Raw genomic sequence first — 20,800 nt, forward strand, 5'->3', positions numbered from 1 at the left:
GAGTTGGGAATGGTACTTGAAACCATTTGGCTATCAGCAGGCAGTGTTGCCTAGTGGATAGAGCACCATTCTGGGACTTAGGAGCCCTGGGTTTTATTCCTGGCTCTGCCACTGACCTAATGGGTGATTTTGGTCAAGCAGGGTGGATAAAAATCAATGATTTGTTAATTTTTTTTTTTAACAAATGGATTTTTTTAAATTTAAATCGGATTTTTTTGATAAAATGCTTTTTAGGAAAAAACCTACCTAAAGATAATTTTAATTAAGATACACTATAGCTCAAAGATATCTCATCATGGAATAGGGATTATAAGTTCTAATTCTGTAGTATGAGACAATATATTCATGTAATGTTTAAGAAAAGTTTTGTAAATGAGTTCCAATAGTTCATGGATTAGGGACCCAATTTTATGGGGTTCCACAGGCTTCTGTATAGATTATTTTGGTCTACCCAATGGGACTCAGTGCTCAGTCTAGAAGATACCATCAGAGATGCTTAGTTTTGCAGTTCTCAAACTGTGGATTTGTAGTCTCCAGAGGTAACATGCTTGTTAACAGCAAAAATGTTTTTAAATAAATAAATATATAGAGGTGAGAAATAACAGACCTCAACTCTATTGTCCCTCTGCAATTTTGTGTACACAGAGTCAATCCCTTACCTCTCTCTAAAAGTGCAAAGTTTCAAAAAGTTCAATGAATAGAAGATTGTTGGGGGTGGAATAGATCTGGACAAGGAGAAGAAGTCTGGAGATAAATGTGAGAAGCGAGGGACATATGCTTGTTTTGTTAAAATATTATGTATGCTGTTGAAGAAAAAATCCAGAATAATTAACATTGTTGTTTTAGTTAAATAAAACAATTTAAATGTCTGTCTGTCTGATGTTCTCCTCCTAATACAACATGGCAAGAAAATCCTCCAAATATTAATGATTAACCTGTTGAATTGGAGATAGTTCCCCTCCCAATGACTTCATAAATATCTGCTTCAATTACTTTTGGTAAATGAACTAACCAAACAATCATCCATTTTCCGATATAGCTGTAAAACTAATCTGAAAAGTTTTCAAAATAAATCACTGTTTAAAAATGTATAATGTGTACCTTCTAAAAATGAAACCTACATCTATCTCTGAGTTGTGAAGAATATGTATTAAGGTTATGACAACCAACAAGAATGCACTTTTATGTAGAAAACCATGATTAAATCGAGTCTTCCTGACTAGTGATTTAAATCATGATTTAAATCAATTTGATTTAAATCAAATCCACCCTGTGGGCAAGTCACTTCCCTTCCCTCTGCCTGTTTCCCTATCTTTAAAAAGTGGATAATGATACAGTACTGACCTCCTTTGTGCAGCCTATTGAGATCTACTAATGAAAAGTTCTATATAAAATCTCCAGGTATCATTATTATTGTGAATATAATATAAGAGCTAGGTATCATTATTAGCATATACTTCTGGAGTGAGGAAATATTTAGTATATTCTGTAATAAACTGGTTAGTGTGTATGTGTACAACTCACCTATACTTAATGGAATTAGAATGGCTTATGAAATTCTGCCGTAGGCCCTGTAATTCTGACAGCTAGCGGAGAATCTCTTCTAACTCAAGTAGTGAAGGCCTGATTCTTCTGCTCCAGAAACATTTGATTTTTCTCCCTGCTGTTGCTGTGAATTTCTGGCCGTGGTATGCAATGTACTGACAACCGTGAAGTCTTCGGTTGCCATGGATTTGTTACATTATCTTTTCGAAGTAAGCTGGTACTGTTGAAACATTTTACAATGTACTCTCTGCCAAGGATGTAAAATGAGTTAATCGAAAAAACAATTTTGCTGGAAAATTGCTCTATAAATAATGTTTTATTCTACCAGCTTCTGTTTGGAATATAGTGAAAGATGAAGGAGCTGGGGGAATAAGGGGGCAAATGAGCTTTCTCAAAAAATAAAACTAGAGCATCACCTTATCCCATAGTTAAGTGGCTTCCTACTTACAGAAAGATTGTTGCTAGTATCTGCTTGAGCAAACTTGCCCTAAGAAAGGGACTAGCAAGAAGAATTTTTGCTACAAGCTGGGGAAGTATCAGTTGGGAGTGACAGAGGAGGAGAAAGACCTGGGTGTATTGGTTGATCACAGGATGAGCCGTCAATGTAATATGGCCGTGAAAAAAGGCTAATGCAATCCTAAGATGCATCAAGTGAAGTATTTCCAGTAAAGAAAGGGAAGTGTTAGTATTGTTATACAAGGTACTAGTGAGACCTTTTCTGGAACACTGTGTGCAGTTCTGGTCTCTTGTATTAAGAAAGACTAACTCAAACTGGAACAGGTGCAGAGAATGGCTACTAGGATGATCCAAGGAATGGAAAACATACCTTGTGAGAGACTCAGAGGTTGGCTTGGTTAGCCTAACAAAAGGAATGCTCAGGGAAGATGTGATTGCTTTCTATAAATACATTAGAGGGATAAGTACCATGTAGGGAGAGGAGTTATTTAAGTTAAACGCCAATGTGGGCACAAGAATGAAGGGATATAAACTGGCCATCAACAAGTTTGTGCTTGAAATTAGATGAAGGTATCTTACCATCAGAGGAGTGAAGCGCTGGACCAGCCTTCCAAGGGGAGCTGTGAGGGTAAAAAACCTAACTGGCTTCTAGACTGAACTGGATAAGTTTATGGAGGGGATGGTCTGATGGGACTGTCTACAATGACATGTGGCCCATTGGCGACTGCTAGCAGCAAATATCTCCAGTGTCTGGTGATAGGACACTAATTGGGGAGGGCTCTGAGTTACTACAGAGAATTCTTTCCCAGGTGTCTGTGTGGTGGGTCTTGCCTACATGCTCGGGGTCTTAACTGATTGCCATATTTGGGGTCGGGAAGGAATCATCCCCCAGCCAGGTCAGATTGGTAGAGGCCCCGGGAGTTTTTTCACCTTCCTCTGTAGCATGGGGCACTTGCAGGTTTAAATCAGTGTAATGGTTCTGTAAGTTGAAGTCTTTAAACCGCAATTTGAGGACATCAGTAACTCAGCCAGAGGTTAGGGGTCTATTGCAGGAGTGGGTGGGTGAGGTCCTGTGGCTTGCAATACGCAGGAGGTCAGACTAGATGATCATGATGGTCCCTCCCTTAAATCTATGACTCTATAAAGAGTGAAGCTGCTGAACAAAATCACTTTATTCTTAAGAGACGCACAGGGCCAGTATTATGCATGAGCGTGTTTACTGTGGACATCCTAGGAAATAGGCTAGTGCAAGGAGAAATCCCAGTGCTTCGATAAAGTTTTTGAAGAGAACAGCTTTGTGGAGAGAGATTTTGTGGAGAGCAGATAGAAACCAAGCAGTAGTGGTGGTGATGTGTTGATGAGATTCAGAGCCGGGATAGAGTGCTGCTGTTGGATTGATGTTGGTTTATTTAATAGCATTGCAAATAATGCACACTTTTTTTTTTAATGGTTTATAGCACAGTCTTTATGGATTAGGTCGTGAATGAGACACACATTTTTTGGTAGTAATTTTAATTGTCACTTTTGTTTCCAATAAAATGCATTACTTGTCACAAGGGAGCTTTTTCCGCAGCTACAGTGCATGTAGCGTACCATAGCAACTGTCAGACCGGACCGATGAAGGCTCCCTCTAGTCTAGTTGCTCGTCTCCATTACTGGCAATGTCACATGATTCATCTTGATGAAGTAAAATATCCATATTGCAACTAATGGTGAAATGTCATACCAAAGGGGGAGAAACTTTCTTGATTCCTGCTGGAACCAAGTGATTGTCCTGATAAGTAAATACTCCCATATGTAATTGTATATGGAGAGAGAGTGTTAGATGCAGTCATTCTAGATCAAAAGTTAGTTCATGTAGCATGGGTTATTCACTTTATTATCTAAATGACTGCAGTTCCCCCCCTCACCACAAGTACTTGGAACTATAACTCTACAATAAAATGCTTTTTTTGGTTATAGTTTGAAGACTGTGAATTAGAAAGTAGGAAACATCAACGGCTCATTAAGTGGAGTACAAAGCAAGTGTCACTGAACTGAGTTTTTCTCTATTTCAGCAACAGCGCACAGTGTATAGACTGACACTGGTGAAAGCTTGGAACGTGGATGAACTCAAAGCTTATGCTGAGCTGGTGTCCCTTGGTAAACCAGACTTCATTGAAGTTAAGGTGAGCTGCGTATCAGTGCTTTTCTACTACATAGCTTCTATTTTTTTCCTCTCCACTTTCTGTAACACAATAATTCAAGATTACCCGAGCACTGAGCAAATAAATGACACAAGCATGGCTCTCCCACCACAAGTGGCTTGCACGCTCCTGGATAGGGGAGGCACACCACTGCATGCAAGGGACTCCTGTCTGGGAGCGTGCAAGCCTCTTGTACACACTAGCACAGAGGTCCCCACACTGTGGGGCACGTCCCCTTGGGAGGGCCTAGAGAAATGTTCGGGGGTGTGTGCGGTTGCTGGCACCTCACTCCGCTACCGACCCCATGCCTGGGGTCCCAGCTCCTGGCCCTGTGCCCGGGCCTTGCTCCTAGCCCCGCCTCAGCCTTGGCCCCCTTAACTCTGTCCATGTCCCCCGCTCCCGGAATTGCAGTCCTACTCCCGGCCCCGGCGACTACTGCATTAGCACGATCAGGGACAGCTGCCAATGAGCCTGGTGGTGGCCCCAGTGTGCAGGGCTGGGACAGTACAGCCATGCCGGAGGAACTGCCTGGGCTGGGCGTTGACTCCTGCAAACAGTGGCCTGACATGCTGCTGCTTTTGCTGCTGCAGTTCCTGGCCTAGTCACTGGCCATGGCCCTGCTGGTCTCGCTCGTTGTCGCTAGCATCCTGCAACTCCATGGATATCTGCTTTATATCTGTGGATATAAATTTTGTATCCATGGAGGGCTGCAGGCACAGTGCCACCAGCACAGAGACGGTATGTGGGCCAGAGTATCTCATGCTTATGTCCTTTAAGGGGAGGCAGCATGCATTTTGCCTGTCAATGGAAGACTCTCTGCATATGGGAAGAAAGAGGTGGGAAACCTTGGGGCTTCTCCATTCCTCTTGTCAGCCCCTGTACACGGCCCTCAATTACAGCTGGCTGAAAATTTTTGCAATGTACAATTTCAACATAAGCTGTATAGTTCTTAGGGTATGAAAACGACTCGTGCATTGGCTTTCTCATTTAAATTTGGATGGGAAAAAGGGGCGTTTTTTTCACAATGCACTTGGTACTGTATATGAAGACAGCAGCTAAGTTATAGAAGAGAAAAGTGGATAGTTCAATACCATAAAACACAAATAATTGGTTGGCATATTCACCTGATAGAAATAGACTATCAGCAAACTAGGTGAACCTCCATCTATTGCAGATCCTGCAATAGCCTCCGTTTCTCCACTTGAGTCATCGCAGAGCTTTTAAATTGAAATGCACTGTCCTGTTATTTTAATGCATAATAACTGCAGCAGTATATATGTCCTTAAAAAACAAGCTTAAATATGAAGCACCCTATTACTTACAGCATTTGCAGGCAGTGCCCATTCAAGATGGGATTTTTCTTTTCCTGAGAACTGAACTGATCTGATCACTTTCTGAACCAAATGGCACAGCTGTCTATGCATCAGTGGAACATTTTTAGATTTGGATGACATTTCCGTCTCTTTAAAATGTCATGAAATTTTCTGACACTTTCCTGCAGCTGAGATTTGCTTGACACTTGATTATTTTGTTTAAATGGACTGTAATTTATAGTCAATGAAGGACAAACACACTGCCTCATGGGTTTTTCAGTGGATTTTTTATTCTTAGTGCTTTTATTTTGGGGCAGGGCTTTTTTTAACCCTTTTTCTTTCATCTTTCAGTTCTTTAAAATGGGTGTAACATTTTAAAGGGGGTAAATTTTGTGCTGCATAGGAATAAAGCATCTCACACTAAATATAGCATTAGGCCAACCAGTAACCTTATTTGTTCCACATAGTTTTATTTGCCAGTTTCTGCTAAACAGCAGCATTTCTGAAGTGCAGAGGGTTTGGCTCAGCGGGGAAGGCGCAATAGTTTACTCCTCTTACTGTGCTGTCTCTGTGAATGTGATTACATGGTTTCTTACTTCAAGAGTGAAACTGATTTCCCTATTATTTTTTGGCCTCCCTTTCTTCTTGGCTGGTATCGAGAAATCGTGCATCTCAACAAGGATGATAGAGACACAGTTGTGTCCACTTATACCCCAGTGAAATAATGCCAACATGGGAAGGCAACACCTACATCTTTGTCTTAACAACAATGGCTTATATCAGTTGCAACGACTTTGTCTTGGGATGTTTTATCTACTTACTTAAATTATTTTCCCCATTTGTACCTGAGCTCTGGCTGCCTAGTGTGGGGATGAGGATGATCGAGACCTCAGCTGAGGTCAGGGCCCCATTGAGCTATGCTGTATGTACGTATAATAAGAGCCAAACCCACTCCAACTGTCCCCTTGTTGCAGTCAGTAAGGTCTGCTGGAGATGCATTTGGCCCAGGAATGTACTGCAACAATTTCGGCAATACTATGTGGATTAAGTGCAATGAGTCAAAGTTTAAACTCCTAGCAGCATGGATGTCATGTAGCACTAAGAAGGGATTAGATCCAGGGGCTCTAAGTATCGCAGAGCCAATTCTTTCCTTCTGCACTTGCTGGGTACAGTTTTATGTATTACTTAGAGTTCTTAGGTGCTATTTAACTTCTTGATGTCACTCCTGCTGATAGACATAGGGGTCTGTCCTTTAGCGCAGCTATAATATTTTTGATAGAGTGGTGCCCAGGAGAGGATGTACAGAGCTCCTGTGACGTTGAAATTTCTCTCAGATCTTTCTTTGATTTACAAGGTGGTATTTTTAATCCTTTGGGAATGAAGTAGATTGAAGAACTCATTGGAGACCAAGAGTCATCACAGTCCTTTTTGCCCTAGTTACTCTAGTGCAATGGGTTCAAGAAAGGAGACCAAGAAAAGAAAAAGGAATTAGGTCCTGGAGAGCATCTGCTACAAAATGAGGCTTCATCTGTGGGATTTTCCTGGTTAAATACTTGAAATAAATTGTTAGTTTTAAATGAATGTAGCTAATCCCCTGTTGCTCCAGAAACACTCTGGCGTGTAGTGGAAGGTCAAAAGATCTATAATGTAATTCTTCTTTCATTTACACATCTTACATTGGTGCAACTCTGTTGAACCCTATTCTTCTCTCACTTAAACTAGTGGAAGCTAGCATTAATTTTGTTGTTGGCAGTGGTTACCCTTGTGTAAAACCTGTGGGTCAGGAGAATGAGGTTTATGGAGATCAAAATTAAGAGATCTGACTTATTACCTTATCAGATTTTTGCCTAGAAAGCCACCAGTTTATATCAATAAACACGCAGTATCTTGCATTTTTTTTTCAAATCAAGCGCATTCATAGATTCATAGTATTTAGAGCCTGAAGGGAGCATTAGATCATCTAGTCAGATGTTCTGTATGTCATAGGCCATTAAATTTCAACAGGGGTTACCCCTACATTAGGCTCAACAACTTATTAGAGAAACGTGTGAAATTTAATAAAAGATTCAGTGTTTGGATCCTTAATAATTAATACCAAAGATATGGAAAACAAAGTGCATATGCAGAAGATTAACTTATTTACAAAAGCACTGGTGGTGCTACCGGGATGAAAGCCAGATAAGCACACAGAAAACAAATACACCTCTAAATGGCTTGGTTTACACAGCAAATCTGTTACACTAACATTCTTCATTGTATCTGTGCCCTTGTGTGCACTTACTTCAAACCTCTCTCTGCAAACTGACAGTAGCTTTCAGACAATGTGTGTGTGAGCGTTCATGTGTACATAGCCTCTTGCAGCTCTGACCCTGATTTTGCAGACCCTCACCAGTCAGTGCAGTAAACCTGGCAATTGTGTGTGCGTGGCCCTTTGTACATAATTGATAAACAGACACTAACTTACCCAGGAACAGTTCACCTGGGGAGCAGGCTGGCGCTACTAAAGAAAGGCCCAATTGTGCAGCCCTGAGAGAACTTGATTTTGGTAGGCTCATATAATGAGGAAAGCCTCTAGGATCGGGCCCATAATCTGTCCACTTCCTTTGTCATCTTTGTATTTAACCAATTTCTTTCACTTAAAATAAAATATTGGGCCAGATTCCCAGTTACCCAAAGGCTATTTTACACCATGCTGCTACTTCAAGGAAGAGCTCTGGAAGGGATAAAGGGGCCTTAAGTATAAATGAGATTCAGGCCCAGTATAATTTCCAAAAGCCTTTGTCCATTCAGTCTTCTGACCACTGCTGCTGCATTTGTCTAGCTACACCGCTCAGCACTTCAGAGGTTCTGGGCTAGTGTATAAGGGATGGTGGATCCAGTGTCAGTCAGAAGGAGGAAGGGCTTTCTGGAACTGGTATCTGAGGCTTTGCTATCAAATTAAAATGACCAGTTAATAGGCTGGCTGGGTAGAGCCACACAGAAGCATCTCCCCCGTTCTGATTACCCGTATCATATTAAATGTTAAAGATTATGTAAGTGTTTTAAAACAGAGGAAAATTAACTCTTCTTTAATGAGCTTTTACTTGCAAGAAGCGAGAGCTGATTGCCTTCACCTGTCAAAAAGCTATTCAGAGCCTGGGTGGCGTTCCATTCTGCAATTAGATGGAGAGAAGATGAAGTTAAGTCACATGTCCTAGCGAGTGCTATAAAACAAAAACAACTGATGTATAATTTTCATGCTTGAGAAACGCTGACCTGTGCTGTTATCTACCGAACTCTAGGTTAAATGAGTCAGAGCTCAACAGGGAGAAAGGGAAGTGCCAAAGCTGCACGTGGCATGGTGTGATTTTCAGAGAGGGTGAGCTCCCACTAAAGGCCCAGCCCCTTTGAATACCAGGCTAAGTAAAAATTTTTATTGGAAAAATATACAGCCAGCACTTTTTGCTATTCTTTTTTCAGGATAAGGCCCCGGAGTGGCAAATTGCATAGATATGTGCTTAACTCGATTTGTATCAGACATCCCACTGAAGTCAAGTCAGTTACTCAAGTCAGTTACTTCAAGTTCAGCACCTGTGAACATTTTAGCAGGAGGTTGTATTTTTTTTTAAAACGTTTTGGATTCTAGACACACCCTGTCAGGTATTTTGGGCTGAAAATTTAGTCATTTAACAAAATGTAGCATCATTACACATGTTTTCATGATGTGAGAGAGAAAAAAGTTAAAGCAGGTTACTTTTTTGTTTTGATTTAATCGTTCCCCACATTCTTTTTGCAGCCCAAACATTGCGGCATTGTTGTGTTGGTGTATCAATGTGTGAAAATAACCAGAAACCAATCTGAAAGACTCGTCTGTTTTCATTGTCTAAGCCAAGAGTAATGTATAAAGTAAATAGTAGGTATAAACCGTGAAAACTGATGTAGCTATCTGAAAGTATTTGTTATCATTAAAAGTATTATTATGGCACAACTAATGTAAGGTGATAGCCAAATCTGGACCATGATTTTTAAACACTGTCACCACTTAATGCCAATGGAGTAAATAATAACACTTATATAATGCTTTCCATCTGTGGATCTGAATGCTTTGTAAAGGTGGATAAGTATCATTATCCCTATTTTACTGATGCGGAAACTGAGTCATAAAGAGGGTGATTAGCATTAGGTTACACAGCAAATCAGTATCTTAGCTGGGGATCAGTTGTCCTGACAGCTAATCAAGTGCTCTATGGGCAGGTGTTTAAACAAACAAGAAACCAACCAGATTTGGAACATGATGTCCTTTAAAACTTGATATTGTTTTTTTTCTTTAAATATCTATACAGTCCATTTCTAAATGTTAGAGTACAACCAACATTCATGGAAGTAGCCTTTATATTCATGACTAAACAGTTGAATTATTGGGTTGTCAGATATAATTGATGTAAATAAACTGATGTCCTTTAGTCAATCCACTTGAGCATGGATATAAAAAAACACATTTCAGTGAGGAGTAGCTGTGTATTATAGCGTTAGACAATATTAAAATCCAAATAATCTGCATTTTTATTGCAGAGTATTTGATCCATCAACGGGCAGTTCAAGGTACATTTGCCTTGGGTCAAGATTGCCCCAATTTCTGAGCAGTAATCCAGTCTCTCTAATAGTAGGTCAGCCACATTTTGATGGCAGCACTTTCTTCTTTTGTCATTTCACACAGTACTATGTTTAATGAACTTATAATCAGCGGTTTAGAAGATAAGAGAGTTCTCTTGTTCATAATAATTAAATTGGAAGGCCTGCAGTTTATTTTAGAAAAGAAGCAATACTCTCTCATTTTTAGTTCACAGGTAATCTTCCTCCACAGTCATTTGGATTAGAATGATTCATGATTGTTCAGGTCCTTGGAAAGGATCCAAATCTCAATAGAAGAAACTCTTTGGTGACTGAGCGAGCACCAGACAGCACTCCTTTTTGTGTTTCTCATTCACTGTAATTACAACCAACCTAGCACAAGACATTGTATAAAATCAGTGGTGAAAATTCAGCTCCATTACACCAGTTCAGTGGAGTTACTCTGGATTTACATGCACAGAACCAAAACCACAAATTGGCCTGAGCATTAAAGACACTTTTGAAGAGGTTTGGATTTCAAGGTATTTGTCTGAAAGCTGTTAGTATAATTAGCATGCTGAAAACATGCATATTAAAGACTAATTAAGAGTGTCATTGATGTTTCCACTACGGAGAAGTTTATATATAAGCTATTGTGTATAATAGAACTGTTTCCTTTTTAATGGTTTGCTTCTTAGTAATTGCTATTTTCAGGTATTGCTGAAAAATATAACAAGACTGTCCTAATCAACCGTTTATGTTTTACAGACATTGTTGGCACTGTTAATTAGCTCAAGCTTTAAGAAGTTGAAAGCTGATGTGCTTTTGTACAGTGTGTTGCTAAGATGATTTTCACTCGTGTGTGTGTGTGTGTGTGTGAGAGAGAGAATTAATCAACCGTCCCAAGTACTTGGTAATTCCATTTGCCACTGCATTCTCTTTGCTTGTAAATGATATCTTTGAAGTTTATTAAAGGAATGAGTCATGTTGTAGCTTCCTAGGAGTTTTTCCCCCTCTGTAATCATACATTTTTCATGCTGCTCCAATCATAATCTGCATAATGAATGAGGGGAAAATATTGCTCTACAAAGCTGTTTCTATACAGCTGAGCCTTTGAGATATACATTACATTATTTGGGTGTCTGGTTGCTTTTATATAGGCATGTTTAAAATCTCTTCAAACTTCCAGTGCAGGGTTAAATTAATGTACTTTCCTGTTCAGTACTCCCTCTGCATCTCTTCTGTCTTGCACAGTGCATCTGTTACCTCACTGGTACTGAGCTACAGTATGCTGCTTTAATATCCTTCACTTGGGTAGATTAACGGAGGCAGTCCACCATAAATTAAAAATGTGAAAAATAATTGTTTCCAAAATGTGTGCAGTTTCTAATTAATGCTATTCCATTTGTTCTTCAGGACGTTTCCACTAGCCTAAGAGTCTCTGCTGCTTGTATGTTTCACTTGCCCCCATTTCAAGCCTTTGCAGTGTAAGGACTTGGCCCTCTTTTTAGTGCTGAGCACATTCAACTTCAATACCTAAATTTTAAACTCTTTGGGGCAGTGACTGTCTTTTTGATCTGTTTGTTCTGCTCCTGGCCCAATGGGGTCCTGGTCTCTGAGTGTGCTTGAGAGGTGCTACAGTAATGCACACGACATCGCTGGAGGTTTGAAAGAACAGGTTAGACAAACACCTGTCGGGAACGGTCTCCTTATTACTTAACCCTCCCTGCCTTGAGTGCAGGGAACTAGACTAGATGACCTGTTTAGGTTCTTTCCGGTCCTATATGTCTATGATTCTATAATAAACGTTAATAACACCTGCAGGATTGGGTCTTCAGAATGTAATGCTGGAAAGGATCAGGGCTCCATAAACATTTGGTGGAGATGCAAATACTGATTAAAAGAAACCAAAGTTTCTTTCCATGGAAAAAAGTTTCAAAACATAATCCTCCATAGAATTGCATGTGCTCTGTTTTTAAAGGCACATATCTGATAGCATTTTGGGACCAAATAAAACATCCCCAATCATGAAGCAAAGATAATAAAATGGCCAGTGGGAATGTGGCCAACGGGGCCAACTTTTTACCGGAGTAGAGGAACTCCGGTAAAAGCAAGAGCACCTCTTGCCCTCACGCTCTCATTGGCCGTTTTATCATCTTTGCTACTTGGTTGGGGATGTTTTATTTGATCACAGAGATGCACTTGGCCATAAGGGGTGTGCAGGGATGGCATGGAGCCTTAACATGATGTAATTAGCTGAATTCACAGCAGATGCTTGAGTGAATACACTTCAGGGATGGCCTTGTGGATTTTTAAGTATCCAAAAGCTGTGTGAGTAAATCAGACCTGTAGATGGCAGGTAGGTCAACAGAGCAATTTAATGCATCTCCTATGCCATATCCTTCATTTTGTGTACTAGCAAGGGGAGTTTGTAATGGTTTCCATGCTGATCCTTATTGATATTAACATCCATAAGAAATGCATGGTATTCAAACACTTATTTCCTTTCTAATATTTAAGTAGAGCCGGGCAATGTGATTTTCTTCCCTATTCACTTTGTACATTTAGAGCCCAGTCCTGTAAGGTGCCAGGTGTCTCCTGAACAATGCTGAGCATTCTTGATTCGACTGCCTTCACTGGGAATTGAAGGGAGGGATTCTCCCATTGGTATAGGTATTTGACCTCCCCTAGACACGGTAGCTGGGTCAATGGGAAAGTTCTCCTGTCAACCTAGTGCTGTCTACACCAGGGCTTTGGTCAGTTTAACTGCATCACTGAGGGGGTCTGGATTTTTCACACCCTTGAGCGATGTAGTTATACTGACTTAATTTCCTAGTGTAGACCGGGTCTTAGAAGGGAGGGAAGTGGCATGTTCAGAACCCTGCATTTATGAAAAATGTGTGGCTTCCCCCAAATATTCAAATGGCGCACATAAACTAACAGCCTGCAAAATTTCAGTGTAGATAATGCTGCAGGTTTTGAGTTGTAGAACTACAAAATAGCCTCTGAAGCTAGGATCTTTTGTTTCTTTTGCATGGCTGAAAAAGCCAAGGAGATCTTCTTTACCTTGTTTAAAAATCTACCTGTCATCTGGCAGAGGCCTTATGTTCCTGCTTTCATCTTGGAGCCAATATTTGTCCGAGTTACGCTGTCATGAAAATAGAGCTAGGTACAGTAATGGGAAAAAAAATAAGCATACTTTTCTTTAAGCCAGAGGAGTTGTTACAACAGGAGTCTGTCACTTTTTTTTTTGAGTTCATATTACTGAGCAATTCAGATTTTTTTTTCTCTCAGGGTTGTTGAGAAATAGAAGTCAGGAGGTGGGAGTGAAACAGAGGGAAGGTCTTTCTGAAGTGAAGCAAAGGAAACCAGGTTTGTCACTAGGAAGGAAGGGGTGTTGGAAGGAAGGAAGGGGCCACTGGTTAGGGATGCTGGCCTGGGACATGGGATACCAGAGTTCCATTTCTGGTTCCCCACAGGCTTCCTATGTAACCTTGTGGAGACCATTTGGTCTCTTTGTGCTTCAGTTCCCCATCTGTACAGTGGGGGTAAGAGCACAGCTCCACCTCCCAAATAGAGCTCCTTGGGCTTCGACCGAGTTGTTTGTGATTTAAGTCATGGTAAATGAGGTGAGAACTGGACCCAATGAGTTGAGGCTTTTGATATAAAATTCAGATCTTTCATTGTTGTGCATTCACAAATAGCACCTGCCTTCTGAGGGCTCTCCATGTGCACTTTACTGCTTTATACTGCTCCTTGACCCCCACAAATGAGCAGATTTGATCTCAAAGCTTTCCAAAGAGTCAGAGTAATTTCACACTTCATGCACTTGCACAGAGGATTAAGAAACATTTGCATGCCTGCAGTATGACTTTTTTTTTCTTTCCTTTGACATTAGAATGGGAGTGTGCATCCTTGAGGTTCGGGTGGGCCATCCATTTTCCTACCTTCGTCAACCCCTCCAGAACAATATCTAATGGATTTGTAGCTGGTCCTCATGTTGGCATTCTGTGTGTATTTTACTGTAATTCCCTACTGTCTGTTTTATGCAGGCAAATCCTTTTAGAATAGCAGTGGCAAGAAATTAAAATGGCCAGTAGTAAGTTATATGAGATCTTGGGATGCAATCAGTTGTGGAAGTAGAACAAAGTGCTTTTACTGTCAGTGGACTAGCTGACCTGTAGCAGCAGAAATGCAGTCTGTGCTGGCATATAGCTAAGTCCGCCATTTGCAGCAGCCCCACAAGATGGCTTCCAGTTGTGGAGATTTCTGTGGAAGGCAGGCTCTGGTTTCCAAAAATTGCATAGTCTGAACCACATTTTAATAATAATTGTCTCCTGCACATCCCATTCATAACTGTGTGGCCTATCTCCCCTTTTCTTATTTATGATCTCCTTACACTTCTGGCAACTACAATTGTGTATCCTGAAAAGTAATAGTAGCGAGTTAGTGGGTGTATTTTCAGTTGTCTCTTAAATAAATTTAGAAGCTTCAAATGAGAGCCAGTTCTTTAGGGCAATGGCTCTCAACCTTTCCAGACTACTGTACTCCTTTCAGGAGTCTGGTTTGTCTTGTGTACCCCCAAATTTCACCTCACTTAAAAACTACCTGCTTACAAAATCAGACCTAAAAATACAGAAGTGTCACGGCACACTATTACTGAAAAAGTGCTTACTTTCTCATTTTTACCATATAGTTGTAAAATAAATCATTTGGAATTGAAACATTTTACTTAGATTTCATTGTATAGTATAGAGCAGTATAAACAAGTCATTGTATGAAATTTTAGTTTGTACTGACTTCACGAGTGCTTTTTATGTAGCCTGCTGTAAAACTAGGCAAATATCTAGATGAGTTGACGTACCCCCTGGAGGACCTAACAAAATTTAATACGTATACCCCTGGTTGAGAACTACTGCTCTAGGGAGCAAAATTTAAAAACCACTGGGACAGAGAGTTTATTTGTGAGGGTATGGAAAGAATTATTCTCTTGTAACTTTTTACATTTTGTTAGGCTGCTGTACATACAGTAATACTTTGTACTGTGATAGTACCTTCCTTCCGAAGATCTCAAAGCTGTCTGTGAACATTAAAGGTGTGGTTTTCAAAAGCACCTAAATGGCATATGAGCACAAGCCCTATTGACTTTTGCTATGTTGCTGCTGCTGTTTTTTTCACATCCTAATGCATTAAAGTGTGTGAGTTGGAAGGGGTGGATTAGTCCCTATTTTACAGAAGGGGAAATTGAGGTGTGGATTACCGAAAGTGGTGGAGAGAGAGCCTTCAGCAGAGGTGAGAATATCTCCTTATTCTCTTCCTATGTCCTTGCTGCAAGACCATCCTTCCCCATCCAACACACACTTGGCTGATAATATGGGTGAAATTGTCAAAAAGGAGCTCACAGAGTATATCTAAGTGTGAATTGTACACGTGCGTGTGTAAATGCTGCCTTAAATTTGTAGTCATCTTAAAAAGACATTTGGTAATTACTTCAACATGTTTCGACAGGGAGTGACATACTGCGGTGAAAACTTGGCCAGCAACTTAACCATGGCCAATGTCCCCTGGCACGAAGAGGTGGTGCATTTCGTCCGGGAGCTGGCTGACCTGATTCCAGACTATGACATCGCGTGTGAACATGAACACTCAAACTGCCTCCTGATAGCTCACAAAAAGGTAAGGCGTCTCTCTCCTGGCGGGTGAAAACAGACACTGCATAGAAAGATTTGACGCCTCACTTCCGAAAAGCTGTGAGCTGCTGAGTCTAAGCAATTGCTCTACTTCAGCAGGTTTTTCTCTCTAGGTTTGGAAGATTAGCTTTTAAAAAATCCCTTAATGCAGTTATCCCATGGAGCTCTGTGGATTAGTTTTGGAGATTGTTATGGGTTCAGTGACTGCCCTGTTACAACCTGCAGTACTGTCCTTGATGACACAAGCAAGATCTCGAAAATAGCAGTCAGTCATTTGGCTCTCAAAGAAAATGAAAGTCTCTCTCTTGCTGTCTTTGCTTTGTATTTTTTGGCAGCAGGAATAAACTAAATGGGGATGGGTTGGTTGTTGCTATCTCCTGCCCCTATTTCTTCCTTAATAATGCTGTTCAGCAATGAGTGTCCTCATGCAGATTAGACATTGAAGGGGCACCAGAGCTTAGAGGAGTTTGGGTTATATATATAAATATATTTTGAATCATTAGAATTCCTGTCAAAGCGGTAGACATCTTTATTCCTTTTACTCCCAAGTTGGAGGAGCACTGGGGACTGCGTTTCTTCTTTGAGATAAACAATTTCTACACAAGACAAATTGATATGTGGGTGTTAAGCATGGAAAAATTTCCCCTCAGAACAACTTGATGTGTCTGGTTTGCAGTATCTGAGAGGTCTCCGCAACTGTATTTCTAGAAAACTGATTTTAAAGGACAAACAATAAAGCAGCTCTGTCATAATTTCATACACTCTCTATCCATATAAATGATAGATAAACAACTGTGAAACTACTACTGCTGTCATAACAGCAACACCAGCCCAGCAGTTCTGTCAGGCACCGAAATACTTGGTAGGCAAAGCACGTTTCAGTGGCACATATATGTATGCGTATATATAATGTATGTTTCTTATAAATGCCATCAGAGTAATTTGAAATGCATGTGAAATGCCGAAAGGAGGGTTAATTTTTAAGCGTGTGGGGTTCAAAAAATATTGTACTATTTGGCATTCTGTTGTACAGGAAAACATTTTAAAATGCAAAACGAAGGACTTGCTAGGCAGCTGATGACATCACTACTTCTTATTTTGGTATTAGATTATGCTGTGTGTGTCTGTCTGTGCGGTATTCACCTGTTACCTCTGATCATTTACTTAAATTGTGAACTCCTTTTGGGGCCGTTCTGTTGTCTCCTGCGTGTACGGCGCCTATCACAGTGGGCCCCGCTCCTAATTGTGGGCCTCTAGGCACTACAACACACACACAATAACAAATTAGTCTATTTGGTTAAAATCCCGACTTGTAGAAAATCAGAAGTTATTTTTAATTGGTGTTTGCAACTAATTATAGTGGCTGAAAATGTCCAGTAGGAAATTTTCAAAGGTGCCAAATTCACATAAAAAAAAAAGTGGGGGTATGTGTGGAGTAGGATTAAAAAAATCTGACATGCTACTTTCTTGGCCCATGTCCTCATAATATTTCCTTATTTTTCAATTCAAATCTTATGTGGTGGAACTGGTAGCTGTGCCAGAGTGCATTCACAATGGAAAAATCTCTTCCATAGCAAGGTGAAAGTCTGGCCTAAGGAAAGGAAACCAGTTTTCCCCTAGGTCATTGATACATAATCTAAGTAACACCATTATTAACAGTAACAAGAATAGATGGATACTAACCTGTGAGGAATTCTACAACTACTTTGCTTTCTAAATTCATGAGGAGAGGGTGTCTGTTGGAGGCAATCAATACCCAGGAGCTAAAATAACTAATAAAAAGTAAATTTATTTCTACTCCTTTTTAATTCTGGATTTCAAGCTCCAGTAGAGAATAAAACTCATCAGTGTTTTACTTGTGGAAAACCAGAGCTATGGGAGCCATTAGGCTGCATAAAAGGAACCTTTTAAAATAAAGAGTGGAGAAAAAAGGATAGTAGAAATAATTAAGAAATTTCATTTGCTTCATTCTGTTTTGCAAGATCTAGCTGTTTTTATTAAGTTCAAATTAAAAAAAACCCAACCCTTCATTGAAATGCCTGCATGTTCAAGAGAATTTAAAAATGGCACAGAGAGAGTGAGCTGTTTAATACCTGTTTTGTCTTAAATTAGGGGCATTGACTACCAACTGCTTTAAATATGGATAATCACTTAAGCACTTTTGAAAATTTCACCCTAAGTCCCATTGTCAAAAGGACTTGGGCATTTGGGTGGCTGACTCATTGATAGTGAATGTGATTTAGGGGCCTAAATCCTTTTTGAAAATGGGACTTGGGCACATTTGAAAATTTTATCGTTCGGGCCCAATGCAATTCCCACAGATGCCGGCTGAAAGACTCCCATTTATTTCAGTGGAAATTGGATCTGGCTTTCAGTGTTGCATTAGCCACTGTGATTAAAAACACTTGGTTAATAGATCCGTATTAACCTGTAGATGAAGAAGCTGATACTTGTACTATTTTGAGGTTGGCTTGAAACTATCTGCTGTAGAGTAGCCATTGCTAGCAAGTGCCATTGTGTTCAGTGAAGGTAGATAGCCCTGTAGCAGCAACATTAGTAGTCCCCTTGGCTATCTGTTCCTTGCTTGTATTGCCCAGTGTGTGCCACTTTCAGAAGGTGTCAGTCCCACTTGTCTCTTCTGTGTCCTCCCAGTTGTGTCTTTTCTTAAACGGATGACTTCCACCTCCCCTTGCAAGGTGCCCAGAGTATTCCAGCTCCCTCCCGTCTGATTATATTTTCCCAGCATAGCTGTTATAGTCTCAAGTAATTGCATTTGCTTTGTGGCAAATCCTATGAACAGTCAAGTACAAAAATCTAATTTATTGCAGTGCTTTTGAATTAATTGGTGGAGATATTGAGACAGTGGCAACTTTCTAATTTAACAATTAATTCTAATAACCTTTCCAGAGAGAGAACTTAGGCAGCTGGTTTTCCTTGTGTTGTAACAATAAATGGTATCCTTGAGACAATCAGAGTGAGTGACTAATAAGGGAGAAAATCTTCTGCAGATGCCTCGCAGCAAGTATCTTTTTGAATGAAAGTTACAATCGCAGTAATTTCTGGAATAAAAACGTCTGCTTCTCTTTTTTTGTTTTGTTGGATTTGTTTTACCCTGGTGTTTGCCATGTACTCCATTGTGTTGAAACCCTTGCTTGCCAATTACATTCTATTATATTGATTTTAAATAACCTACCTTGCTTTTGTGATGGGTTTGTTTTCCATCAATGCTGTCTCTGTCGCTTTACATTCCTGGGTTTCTCATGAGTGCTATTTGTATTTGTACTACCTTTCTTGCTTTCTACTTCTGTTGCTGTTCATTTTTGATCAGCTAAAAGCAGGTCCTTAACACTGAAGGATTATTTTTAAGAATTTAAGTATTTTGTGAGCCTCTTCCTTGTTGGTGTAGTGATGAGTATCCCCACCTGTCATAAGGGGCACCTGGGTTTTTTCTCCCTGCCAGGAGACTGCAATTTGAGGTGGCCAGTTGGGCAAGGCATTGGGCTACTACTGTATTATGTTGTGCATGCGTGGGTTTGAATCCCACCTTCATCAGTCTTTAGGAGGTTTCAGTAGTGTAGTTGCCTATCATGTGGAAGGTCCCCAGTTCGAAACAGGATAGAAACAAAATCAAAGTTTGGGGTAAACCGGTAAAATCCAAAGGCCTGTGTTACACAGGAGGTCAGTCAAGATAATTGAATGGTCCCTTCTAGCCTTAAAATCTGTGAATTGACAGACCTTGTAAAGGTGGATCTGAATCCAAACGGTGGATCCAGAGATCCCAAAACTTTGGGAATGTTTGGCTCTGGATGTGACGGTTATAGCTCAAACCCTCTCTTGTGTTCTACATTGTCTGCAGGTTTCAGCACTGGATTTTGTGGGCTGCAGTGCTTTAGAATCAGTGTGTCCAAGTAGGGTGAGTCCTGACCCACCAGAGGGTGGCGGGTGGGTTCTACATGGGTCTGTGTAAGCTTCAAAGCTTGTCTCTCTCATCAAGAGAAGCTGATCCAATAAAAGATATTATTTCATTCACCTTGTCTCTCAGAAAGATCCACAGCATTTTATTTCCTTCCTGTCCCTAACAGTCCCACATTTTGCAGATCAATTTTTGGGTATAAGTATTCTCTCTCCTCCTAGAACCTGGGATCCAAAATCTGGACTGCATTCTCTTCTTGTTTATGCTAGTTTGATGTCAGCGTTACTGTACCGACGACAGTAGAGTTGCATGGTGAGAGGAGAATTGAGCCTCCACTGCCATAAATTTGAACCAGATATAAAACATCCCTGTGTTTACAGCAGGCAGGGTGACCCATGTAGCTCCCTAACCTGTCCATGAAATAGTCTAACTTCTCGACAGCAATATTATTGCAGGCATGGGATTGTAACTTGCTGTTTCTGTGATTTTCTTTAGTGTCGCTCTCAAAATATGAGGTTGGTTCTGCTGTGCTTGATCTGTTAGTTATTAAAAAGGGCACTGTGGTTATTCTGAAGTAATCCATTTTTCATCCATTAGAATTAAAACTGTCTGGGTGTATCTATGGCTTAATTGGTAGATGGGCTGCTCCATAATGATGATGGTAAGAATTATATATTTAAAAAATCTACAATAATGCATCTTTTATGTAGAATAATCTGTATAAGATTAGACTTAATAAATAGCAGCTAATAAGTTACAGAAGAGAGATCCCATGTGTGGATGGCATTATGCCACTGTACCGAGGATGGTACAGACATTTTTGCAAGGCTTTTAATCTTTTAGAAAGTGCGATAACAAATTGAATATATAAAACTTTATCAGTGCTAAATTTGGATGATGGCCTGATTGTCTAAACTGGTGATAATGCTGTTAAAGGGTTTAAAAAAATCACTGATCATGTGACTAGGGTACTTATGGACAGAGAGATTGTTGGGGGGGAAATGGAAATCTTCAGTGTGATTGTTCATGGATGGTGGTTTTTAAGATTTCTGGAAGGATATAGTTCTGCACCAGTATCATTGTTCCCCAGCGGTCAGTGCCGATATA

At 40.2% G+C, this 20,800-nt stretch overlaps 1 protein-coding gene across 2 annotated transcripts in view; it reads left to right on the plus strand.

The window, feature by feature from the left end:
* TYW1B (tRNA-yW synthesizing protein 1 homolog B) overlaps positions 1–20,800 on the plus strand; it is a 130,271-nt gene that overhangs the window by 95,940 nt on the left and 13,531 nt on the right. For both annotated transcript variants that reach the window (XM_074974757.1, XM_074974758.1), the window contains 2 exons: positions 4,059–4,169; positions 15,599–15,766. In XM_074974757.1, coding sequence (XP_074830858.1) covers positions 4,059–4,169; positions 15,599–15,766 — 279 coding nt within the window. The remainder of the gene's footprint in view (positions 1–4,058; positions 4,170–15,598; positions 15,767–20,800) is intronic.

Source organism: Natator depressus, chromosome 17 (genome assembly GCF_965152275.1).
Source record: "Natator depressus isolate rNatDep1 chromosome 17, rNatDep2.hap1, whole genome shotgun sequence".
In the NCBI taxonomy this organism is placed as follows: Eukaryota; Metazoa; Chordata; order Testudines; family Cheloniidae; genus Natator; species Natator depressus.